An 11,792-nucleotide genomic window follows, 5' to 3' on the forward strand; every position below is an offset into this window, starting at 1 on the left:
GAAGGAACAATGAGGTGTGCAGCACTGATAGACAAAAGGATGAAACGCAGAGGCGGGAAGGAAACTTGGAGGATGTGGTGATAAAGTCTGGCAGGCAGAAAACCTGTGACCCAGAAAGTGAAGACAGAGAATGGTGAGAGAGGCATTATTTGGAGAGTAACGGTTGAGAATTTTCCAAAATTGATGAAAAGACATCATTCCCTATCCAGGAAGCCCAATGAATGCCAAGCTAGATAAATAAAAGGAAGTCCACACAGAAGACAGGCCATAATGACATCGCAGAATACCAAAAGCGCAGAAAAATCTTTTAAGGAAAGATAAGTCAGAAAAATAACACTGGCTTCAAAGGGGCAACTGTCGGACTGACGGCTGGCTGACTTCTCAACAGCAGAAACAGAACCCAGAAAACAGCGGAATCGGCTTTCTCATGCGAAGAGAGAAAATAGGTGTCGACCTACAATTCTCTACAGTCAGAACCTCAACATGAACTCAAGGGATGGGGAGATGAGGAGAGAGGAAAACTAACACAATCCTAAAAGCCAGAAGGCAGATGGACAACAGAAATTGCCCCCACAAGCCCACGAGAGCGGGATCCCCAAGCCAGCAGTGGGGAAAGTCAGGACCATCACAACCCACACAGCAGAATCTTCTTAAGGCTCGACAACCGGGGGCACCGGGTCCCTCTGCGTCGCGGTGTGCACGGGGTGGGCTAGCAGAGAGGACTGGTTGCACTGTTCAGGAGGCAGCTCCCCTGGTGCTCCTCTCCTAGCACTGTCACTGGGTGACTCTCTCCCCCCATCCCAGCACCAGCCTGGAGACTCATTCTCAAGAGAAGAAAGAAATGAGGGTCTCTGGACCCCAGGGGAATGGGAGGCAAGGCCAGGGAGAATAAGGAAGTGTATGCAGAGCGGATTTTAAATATGGATGTTCTCACCTCTTGCAGCCAGCAGCTAGACCCAGCTAGGCCTGCCTCCTCCCCGCAGGCTGGAGGACGCTCCCGGGGGCTGCTGGTGAGCTTGAGAGAACAGGGCTGCTCAAAAAGGGCCCGGGCGACCGCCCCCCTGCCGCACGGCTGCCGGGCCGGTCTGTCTGCACACTCAGACTCCCCAGTAGCTTCCTCGTGTGCCATTCTTCATTGCAAGGGTTGTTAAACATTAAAGGAAAACCTCGCGCGAGAGACGAGAACAAAGAGGAGGGGAAAAAAAAAATCAACCTGAAAGAATCAGAGACCATGTGGCAAAACAAAAACCAGTAACAAAAATATTGCATCTTGAACGTGGGCATTACACCCACAAAACCAGACTGGGACGTTGTGCAGATGAGGTCTCTGTAGGCTCCAAGCTTCCTTCTTGCCCTTTTGAGTTCTCTGAACCACAGAGGGGTTAGGAGGCGGCCAGTTGTATTCCCAGGCTCTCCTGCAGCTGCTTCTGGTTGCCAGTGGAAGATGCTGGTGGGGGCTGGAAGGTGGGAGGAAAAAGGGGAGGTTTTTCTTCTGCGGTTTGGCGGGGCCTGGGGCAGAAGCAGCAGAGGAGAAGGGCATCCTTGGGGTCAGTGGTGGCTCCAGCAGCACCGGATGGAGCAGGGGCTCCCCGAGTTCCTGGTCGGTAGGCAGCAGGTGCGGCTTCCACGGTGCTGGTGGGGGTGCTTCCGGCAGAGCACCCGCGGTGGGGGCTGTGGATGCCAACAGCTTCCTGATCTTTGGGTAGTATCCTCTCTTCCCGGCAGCTCTTCCAGCCCTCCTGGTATTATTTATCCAGTCCTTTCCACTAAGTTCTTCTTTGTTGGAAATATCCAGGTTGGTTTCTGGGTTTTTTTGTTTTGTTTTTTTTTTTTGAGGGAACACCGATTGGGATGCTACAATAAAGAAATATTTACAAAACTAAGAGTACTTAGACATTAAAAATGTGAAAGCAGAGATCAAATCGGAAGGTTCGAACGGAAAGGTTAAAGATGGTGATGGAATCACCCAGAAAAACAAACGCAGAACTCCAACAATGTTAAGTACTGTTTATAGTAAACTGTAACATTATTATATAACATTATCATGATTTAAATTACTTATTCTGGTGTTACCCTGTAAATACTACTTGGTGGGTCCTGCCTGGCGTGTGACCAGTGTTGCATGTGTGTCCTGGGTAGTACATTTTATTTATTTATTTAAAAAAATTTTTTTTTTTTTGGAAAAACGGTTCCATGCCTGACCTGGGCTTGAACTCACAAACCCCAAAGTCAAGAGTTGCATGCGTTGCTGACTGAGCCAGTCAGGCAACCCTGCTAAGTACAATTTAAGAGAGGAGACAGTCTTCTAATTAATAATACTCTGACAAGCATTTTAAATATATTCATTGACAGATAAGCGTTATTCAGATGTCTGCATAAATAGGAATTGATGTCGAACAGGAAGAAGTTTTTCCAAAGGGCTAAAGTTTATTCAATGATAGAACTTGGTCCTTCCCTTCCGCTAGTCTTGGAATTTGGTTGCCAGGCATATCCGTGTCAGAAGTCCACCCTCGCTAATCATTTCCATCACACGCAAAATCTTAAAAGCCTACTGGTGGCGCTTTCCATTTCTCTGCAAACTTCTTACACTGCTTTCAGTTATGACAACGGAAGGGCAACGTTTTTACCTGCTCATACATACTCTACTCCACGGGAGGCAAAAACACACCCCTCAATTCTCTTGTTTAAGGAGTGGCTACTTGCAAAACAGCGTACGAATGAAGAACTGAACATTCACACATACGACACGTAGTATCTCTATACGCTGTAACTGAAACTTTGCTTTACATTTTTGCCATTAAAGAATTAGTCTAATTTTTATTCTCTCTCCGCAAAGTAATTATAAGAAACACTTGTAAAAACTTTGAAAAGGCGCTTTACAATCCTGGAACGACAAATTCTAAAGTATAAAAATGAAGACACATCTTCTATGATTCACAAAGAAGGATAAAATAAAACCTGCAAAGCTAGAATTTCTGAATGTCTTTGTCAGAACTTAAAGATTTCCTATTTTAACCTGAATTGGGTTTTTAAAAAGCTACACACTTGTGGACAGGTGAAGCTCACATGAGAACTGGCCGCCGCCGCTAATGATGACAGTAACCGAGGGACAGGGACGTAAGCACTAGGTGTGCCCGGCTCTTCCTGCAACCGATGGAAGCGGTTGGCTTTTATTTTTTTCCCTTATGTTTTAAAGAAAAGTAAATACACATCGGGCAAAAAATTTAAACGGTACAGGAAGATCTAAAACCATAAGGAAATATCCTTTTTTCCCATAACCCAGAAAATCTAAGGTCTTCAAAATCATTCAGCAGTCATGTGAATAATTTGCAAACCGAAGTGAACCTTGGAGTCTCATTAGCTAAAAAGAACTGAGTCATTTGGAACGATGTTGATTTTCTCACAGATCACCTCTGTTACAGAGGAAAGCCACGTAGCCTTCTCCTTCTTAAAACAACCAGTTACAAAAGCAACATGTACCCCTCTCCGAAACAAGTCCAGGCATCTCCTTGCACTTCGTGGATCGGTTCTTGGCTCCGGACAGAGTCCCTGGTATCATCCCTGAAATTCAGGCATCACATTTGACACCAAACAAGACATTTTCAAAAGTTAAGAAAACCTCTTCTTAATCAAAACGAGTCATCTGGTCCTTGTGAGATAGAGGCTGAACTCTGACAGATTCATGTCGCCTGGTGATTACTAAATAGATAAAGATCTTTATTCAACGTTGTACAAAAGCGCATGAGCCATAGAATCCCAAGCACTCAAGCTAAAACCAAGTCAAACCTTTCCTAGAGAACAAAGGGAAGGTGAGACAGCAAGGGACCAAGGATGGAAACTCCTTCAGAGCAACTCCCATCCCGGCGATGCTGGGTGCTTCCTCCCCAGAGAGCGCTCTCTCTGGCAAGCAGGAAAGGCTTACAGAGACAGGTGGCGGGAGCTCAGCCAAGCCCTTCCTGAATGCCTCGGATCCTCCTGGCCAGCTGCACATCCTTCGGGAAGAGAGTAACGCGGCCGGCATGTAAGGAGAGAAGATAGGCGTCCTCAAAGAGATGAACCAGAAATGCTTCTGCAGCCTGGGGGCAGAAAGACAAGTCCAAAGACTGCCACATGGGAGGGAGGGGGCATGTGCTGCTGTTCTCTTGGAGCCCTGCTGCACCTTGTCTCCGAGGGCTCACGGGACTGTGTGAAAGACCGTCACAGAACGAGGGGGAACCCTGCCTGGGAATCCTGCTACCAGCAAATGAGGATCTGGCCTCCAAACCCAGGCGTTCCGTGATGCTCTCTCTCAGGAGGCAAGAGTCAGCGCGTGACATTCCTCGGGCAGCCCCGTGGATTTCCAGAGTGCCTTTCTCCCATCGTCACCCAGCTGTACCTCGGCCCCCCTTCTTACCTCTTGTAGGGCCAACAGGGCCTGGGCTTGCCAGTAGAAGTCCACACCACGAGTGAATTTAACACATATCTCTCTTGCCTGTGAAGGAGTGGGGATGGTTGGGGGGGGGGTAAGGGAGAAGGGGAGTGTGGGGAGGAGTGAAGAGTTAAAGAAGAGAGATTCAAGCGAAGACGGACTCTCTCCATGAGTTTCCATGAATCTTCACTTCTATTACACCTTCCTGCCCCTTAATCTTAGAACCTAAGCAGTAGCCGGTGTCAACTCCTGGGAGCTTAGGAACTGGTATGTCTCCTATCGGTGGTGGGGAGAGGGGGAGGCAATCTCCCAGGGCAGGAAGAGGGATCAAAGCGGGGATGGATGAGAGGGCTCCTATTTATATAATCCAAGAACACGGTTTCAGAGGTGGTAGGGTTAGAAATTGATTCCATGAAGAACCATAAGGAGCCCTTGGCGGATTCATGCTTTCAAAAGGTGAAGAGTCCTCTGCCAGGTTGGAGGGGAGGACCCCTAGCCATTCAGACAAGAGATGATGAGGTCCCCAATACCTGGGGGATTTAAAGAAAGAAGAAGGCAGCACGGGGGTTGGTGGAGCTCACCAGGCGGCCAAAGGGGCTCTTCCTTAACAACAGGTCTGTGCTTTTCTGAAGCTTTCGGATCTCCTTCAGAACCCGACTTCTCCGGGGACCACGCTGACGGGAGGAAGCGCCTGAGCAAAAAAGTTCGGTCATAGAGTGTAGTGGTCAGTAGGTGGGGCCTCGCAGCCTGCCTGAGATAGGCAAACTGTCAAATCACTAGTCTGTAATACGCTCCACAGAAGCGGGCATTCTGGTCCATTATTTCCTGCCATTACCTTCAGCAACTAGAAATAGTAGTCAGATGCCAAACAAATATTTGTTCAATGAACGCGTGATCCTTTGAGGGTATTCTCTTAAACGCCAACTCTTACATGAAGCCTCTCCTGATTCCCAGTCCCTTCCAAAATGATAGGTTACCTCCCTCCTCTGAGCCCCCTGGTACTTTGGGCATCTCTTCTACCTTTGCCATCTAGGTTGGAAACTCAGTGATTTTGTGTTCAGGTCTATTTTTAGAGCTGGAAGGAATTGGAGAGGTTATCTAGCACAACTCTCTGTCTCGGTTACCCTGAGGCGGAGAGGTGAAGACAATTAGCTAGAGCTTATGTGTGGCCAAGGAGGGACCTCAGATTTGGCATAACTCAGTGCCAGTGCTGGGTCACTGGGCTAATGGAGCCAGAGCCTTTGGCCTGGTTCCAACCACAACAAAAAAGAAAAAAGATCTTAAAATATTCCCCAAAGTAGAGGTCAAAAAGCCAAACTCTCTGATCTGAAATTAAAAACACAAGAAAAAAAAATCTTCTAACTCAAGGAAACTTAATTGAAATTAGACTATTTATTTATTTATTTATTTTAATGTTTATTTATTTTTGACACACAGAGAGACAGAGAGACAGAGCGCGAGCAGGGGAGGGGCAGAGAGAGAGGGAGACACAGATTCCGAAGCAGGCTCCAGGCTTCGAGCTCCGAGCTGTCAGCACAGAGCCCGACGCGGGGCTCGAACTCATGAACCATGAGGTCATGACCTGAGCCAAAGTCGGATGCTCAACGGACTGAGCCACCCAGGCGCCCCTGAAATTAGACTATTTAGAAATGAATCAAAAGTCTACATCTCAAAACTTATGAGATGCAGCTAAATAGTACTAGAAGAAAATGTACAGTCTCCAGATTGATTCTCTATTAGAAAACAAGGATGTTAAAAGACAGCTAAGTGTTCAACTCAAGTGTTAACAACAGAATTATTAAAATAAACCAAAAGAAGACAACCAAATATTCAAGATAATAAAATAAATTAATGAAAAAAAAATAAAAAACAATACTGTTGCTAGGTCAATAAAAACAAGGACCAACAAAAATGAACGAACCTCTCATAAGCTGAACAAAGAATAAAAAAAAAAAAGAAACAAAACCATGAAAATGAACATTTTGAAGGATAAAATTGTTTCAGAAATGTTATTCAAGGGGCATCTGGGTGGCTCAGTCGGTTGAGTGTCCGACTTCGGCTCAGGTCATGATCTCGCAGCTTGTGAGTTCGAGCCCCACGTCCGGCTTGTGCTGACAGGGTGGGGCCTGGAGCCTGCTTCAGATTCTGTGTCTCCTTCTCTCTCTGCCCCTCCCCACCTCGTGCTCAGTCTCTTTCTCTCAAAAAATAAACATTAAAAAAAAAAAGAAATGTTATTCAAGGTCCAGTCAAGGAGAGAGAAGCAAACCAAGTAGTTCTGTGGAAGGGATTTCATAGTGAACTAATTACAAAGTGTTAGAAGAGCTGCATGAGCAGATGGGGCCAGTGAGACAATCCAGAGACGCCTGTGCCACACAGCTGGCCCTGGAGACTTTATCTCTGGTGGTGGGGAATGTGGGTCAGAGAAACAGGGGCAGTGTCCAGGGGACTGCGGACATTTAGGAGAAAGAGGGAGGCCTCAACTTCAGGAGTCAAGCTGCTGGCATCTGCCTCTCCCGACCACTGGTCCACAATCCACGGTCATCTGGAGGCAGCCTTTAACAGACCGGCGCAGCAGTCGCAGAGAATGGAAAGATTAGCACAACTAGGTATCACCCGTGCAAGAAGGACAACACCGCGGGAGGAACCGAGCTCAACAAATAACCAATGCTGGAGGAATCTGAGTGAATAGAGAAAAAAGACTTTGAGAGCCATATATGTAATAACCTCAGAGGGGTAAGAGAAGGCATGTAATCTATGACCCAGAACAAGCGGTTATGAAAACGATCATGGGAAAGATCCCATGATCTTTAAGCGGTTAAAGATCATGGGAAAGAACTGGGATTAAATATTCAGTAGTTGGGGGGCACCTGGCTGGCTCTGGCTGTAGAGCATCTCGATCTCATGGTTGTGAATTTGAGCCCCTTGTTGGGTGTGGAGCCTACTTTTTTTTTTTTTTAAACATTTATTTATTGTTGAGAGACAGAGAGAGACAGAGCATGAGCAGGGGAGGGGCAGAGAGAGAGGGAGACACAGAATCCGAAGCAGGCTCCAGGCTCTGAGCTGTCAGCACAGAGCCCGATGGGGGTTCAAACCCATGAACCGCGAGATCATGACCCCAGCCGAAGTCAGATGCTTAACTGACTGAACCACCCAGGTGCCTTCGTGGAGCCTACTTTCAAAAAAAAAAAAAAAAAAAAAAAAAAAAAAAAAAAAAATTCAACAGTTGGGTCTGGCGATGCCAACATAAGGAGTTGGGATTTGATCCTAAATAACAGGGAGCTGAGGGAGTCGGAGAGGTGATCTCCTTACATTTTAAAGAGGAGTCCACCTGCAGTGTAAGGAAAGAACTGAAAAGAGACAAGAGTGGAAGTGGAGTGCAGTCAGGTTAGGGTGCTGGTGGCTGGGACTAGCTGGTGGGAGCAGAGATGACAAGTGGTGCGATTAAGGATGTGATTTGGAGGTAGAATTGCTGGAGCTTACTTGTATACGGGGACAAGAGAAAAGAACGTCTCCCAGGGTTCTGGCTTGAACAGCTGCAGGTGGGGAACGTGCCTGTGCCATTTGCCGAAATGGGGAAAACCAGGGATGCAGAGGTTGGAAGGGAGTAATCAAAAGTTCGGCTTCAGATAGGCTGCGCCAGACGTAACCACGAGCTCTCAGGCAGAAAGGCAGCTGGACACAGGGATGTGGAGTCAGAGGAGAGATCTGGGCTGGACACGTAAATGTGAGCGCCGTCTGTAGGGGTGGTATGCAGAGCCACAGGATGGGATGAGACCACATGGGGGGCCGGGGGGCGGGGGGGTGGGGAGAAAGGAACAGGACAGCAAGGAAGTCCAACATCAAGTTGTTAAAGAGGTGACACAGACAGTAAAATACACCAAGCAGGAACTGCAGGGTGTGTGGGTCACGGATGCCAAGGGGATAGAGTGTTTCCAGGAGAAAATGGCCCGCTGTGTCCAATGCTTCTCGGAGCAAGAAAAGGACACAGGCATGTCTATTGGATTTAGCAACACTAAAGTAGCTGGTGACCCTGACAAGAGGACTTCAAGTGCACTAGAAGGGAGGGAAGTAGTTGTGGGGGAGTCAGACTGGAATGGGTTCAAGGGTGCCTGGGAAGAGGGGAGACACACGTGTGTGTACTCTTACATCTGGCTATTTCTAAAAAAGGTAGCTATGAAAGGCAGTAGAGAAAAATGGGGAGTATGCGAGAGGCAGGGAAGGTAGGGGCAGGAAACACCCCTGCCCTTTTTCTTTAGACAGAGCATTTGTGGAATGCCAATGTGGGGAGTAAGAATGTAATTCTAAATGCAGGTGGAGAGGATAAGAGAAAGCCCAGGGACGGAGAGAGAAAAATATGACCAAAAGCCCAGGTAGGAGGAGTGGTTTTTACTAGGAAGGGGATACGTGGGTTCTCTGCTGTGAGAAGACAAGGGAATCCAGTCTGGAGGCTTCTTATTTCCTCAGTGAGGCAAGCATGAGACCAGGTCATCATCAGCTGAGCGTGAGTGGGACAGGGGGCGGCTGGAGTTGTAGGAATTTCAAGAAGAAAAACAAAGGTGTGGAATAGTCACTGGGGAGAATGGAAGAGCCGGACTGCCAGACAGGTGCAGGGGGACTGCTAGGAAGCGTGGAGATAAACCAGGCATAGCAGGATGCTTCCATATCACAAAGCAACAGCAAACACACTTAAGAGCACCCCGTTAAAATCAGGAACGGGACAAGGATGGTCAAAACGCTGCTCGTATTTCAATACTAATCTCAGGGCCTCCTTAGTACAATACACTACGAAATAAAACGTGTAAAAATGAAAAAGGAGACTCAGAGGTCCTTATCTGCAGGTGATATAATAGCCTACTTAAACATTTCAGTTGAAGTAACTGAACGCTAGTTAGAACTAACGAGAGAAGTCAGCAAGTTGCCTGGATGCAAAGGTTATTAACGTTCAGGAAAGAAAATAACCCAGAATATATTTTTTTCACCCTGCTCTTAACTATGTGGCAGAAGACAAGTAAACCAGTTGTTGCCACAAAGGCACAGCTCTCGCCCCGTGGGTCTGCCACCCACCAGACCTCAGTACAGAAACAGGACCACAGACCAGTCTTCCGTCCCAGCCCATGATCTCAGGAAGAGAACAAGGCGAGAGCACTCTACTTAAGGTCCAACACAGCCCTCAATGAAGAAAAAACAAAAATACATACAATACCTGGAAGGGCACCTTCTAAAAGTACAATAGTTCTTTGAAATGGTCACAAAAAGCGGACAAGAACTTTGCAATTTAAAAAAGCACAAACACTTATTTTTTTAAACTCCTGTCTGCTGGCGCAAGCCGTGTGTGACCTTGTTCAAGTTACCCGGCCTGCCCGCGCGTCAGTTTTCTCGTCTGTAAAATGGGCACACTATAAAGTTGAGGTAATTCACGTAAAGAGTTGAACACAAGGTCTAGTTGGTGGTAGGTACTCCATAAATGCTAGTAGTAAGAATTAATATTAGGAGCCAGGCCGCCTGGGCCAGCCCTTTCTCCCCCTCGGAACTGCTTTCCCCGGTTCCTCGCTGGGCCTGGACTGGGCCGGCCCGAGCAGATGCTCGCCGGCCGCGCGGCTGTGCCCGCCCGCAGAGGAGCGCCAGCCGGAGACTCGCACCCCGGACTCCGCCCGCGAGCTCGGTGTTCTGCTCCGTGAAATGGGCACGCGGATGCGGCCGTGCCCACCCCTCACCCCGGCTGCTCGGGGGCGAGGGGCCGCGGCCGGTTACCTAAGGAGGGGGCCCGCCGGGGGGGGCTGGGGGTCGGGCTCACGGTGCGCCTTTTCGGGACTTCGGGCTTGCGGCTCCGGCGGCGCGGGCCCATGGCGGGCGCGGAGGGTGGCTGCCCCGCGGCTCCTTCTCGGCCTTCGGGGTCCGGGGACAGAGGCTGGCGTCCGGGAGAAGCCCGGGAGCGTCCTGGCCGCGTGCCCCGACGGGGTGCGTGCTCGGCCGCTACCGGCGCCTCCGCGGTTCCAAGTTCCCGCACCACTGATTCACTGGCGGCGTTTTTTAAAACCCGAATTCAGCAACTCTCAGTGGCTGCCTCTGGAACGCCCCTAGCGCAGAGCGACTGCGGAGAGGACCAATCAGAGCACAGGACGGAAGGCTAGCTGCGCGCGCGGTGATAAGAGGAGAGCGCGGGGCTGTGGCGGTTCGACGGTAGGAATCAGCCAATGGGAACTTGGAGAAATGAAAGGAGGCGGGAACTTCTCCCGCCCTCTGCTTGCTTGTAGTGGTGCTCATTTTTGAGTGCCCAATGGTCCAAAAAGGAAAGCTCTATTCTGAAGATGGAGACGGTGAGTTAGTAGAACACGTTTCTCTAGAAAAATCACTTTGCTCAGACATTTTATGTTTTGCCCTATCACCCCTGAGGTGGCTTTTAAACAAGAGGCAGATTCACACGAGAATGTGACAACCACATGTCGCCCCTGTGACCCTCCCAGGAACACCCCACGAAAATGGTTCAGAAGCCAGTTTAACTGCATGGACGTTATTGATGACTGGGGTCGCGGGGCAGCCAGGATCCGGGCTCTGGATCACACTCTCCAGCGCTGCAATGGAATCCTCCTAGAGAAACGACCCCTTTCCCTTCCCTTTACTATGGAGGATAGTACGCATTCAGGTCAAATGTACATCTGGGTAGTTAGAATAAAGGGAATTTTTATTTTACACACGTTTTCTTGCATTTCCTCAACGTTCTACAGTTAACTGTAATCAGGGGAAAATGTCATTATAAAATCAGTGATTTCATGGAACCCTTGTTCACTGGTGGGAATGTAAAATGCTGCAGCCATAGTGGAAAACAGTATGTTGACTGGCCAAAAAAACTAAATGTGCAATTACCATATGATCCAGCAATTCCACTTCGGGGTATACACTCAAAAGCAGGGACTTGAACAGGTATTGGTACACTAATGCTCACAGCAAGGTTACCCACAACAGCCCCCAATGTCCAAATAGATGAATAGATAAGCGAAATGTGGTACACACATACAATGGGATATTATACAGCCTTAAAAAGGAAATGACACGTTACAGCACGAATGAACCTTGAAGGCATTATGTTAAGCAAAGTAAAACAGACACAAAAGGAGAAATACTGTATAGTTCCACTTACATGAGTCCACTTTCACGAAATTCATAGAAAGTAGGATGGTGGTTGCCAGGGGCCAGGGGAAAGGAGGAATGGGGAGTTAGTGTTTGATGGGTATGGAGTTTCAGTTTGGGAAGATGAGGAAGTCTGGAGATGGTGTGATACTGCACAACAATGTGCACGGACTCAGTGCCATTGAACACTTAATAACGCTCAAAATGGTCAGTTTTAGGTTGTGTGTATTTTACCACAATTTTTAAAAGGAGGGAC

At 48.2% G+C, this 11,792-nt stretch overlaps 1 protein-coding gene across 2 annotated transcripts; it reads right to left on the reverse strand.

Moving 5' to 3' along the window:
• Positions 1-2,993: 2,993 nt before the first annotated feature.
• On the reverse strand, positions 2,994-10,405 carry CENPA (centromere protein A). 2 transcript variants are annotated; one of them, XM_030311475.1, is made up of 5 exons: positions 10,160-10,405; positions 4,990-5,099; positions 4,394-4,471; positions 3,923-4,076; positions 2,994-3,561 (listed from the first exon to the last, which is right to left on the reverse strand). In XM_030311475.1, the coding sequence occupies exons 1-4, from the start codon at positions 10,251-10,253 to the stop codon at positions 3,942-3,944; spliced, it is 417 nt and encodes a 138-aa protein (XP_030167335.1). In that variant the 5' UTR covers positions 10,254-10,405; the 3' UTR covers positions 2,994-3,561; positions 3,923-3,941. The 2 variants fall into 2 exon arrangements, with proteins under 2 accessions (XP_030167335.1, XP_030167334.1); XM_030311474.1 differs by having other exon boundaries at positions 2,994-4,076.
• Positions 10,406-11,792: the final 1,387 nt, after the last annotated feature.

Source organism: Lynx canadensis, chromosome A3 (assembly GCF_007474595.2).
Source record: "Lynx canadensis isolate LIC74 chromosome A3, mLynCan4.pri.v2, whole genome shotgun sequence".
Taxonomy (NCBI): domain Eukaryota; kingdom Metazoa; phylum Chordata; class Mammalia; order Carnivora; family Felidae; genus Lynx; species Lynx canadensis.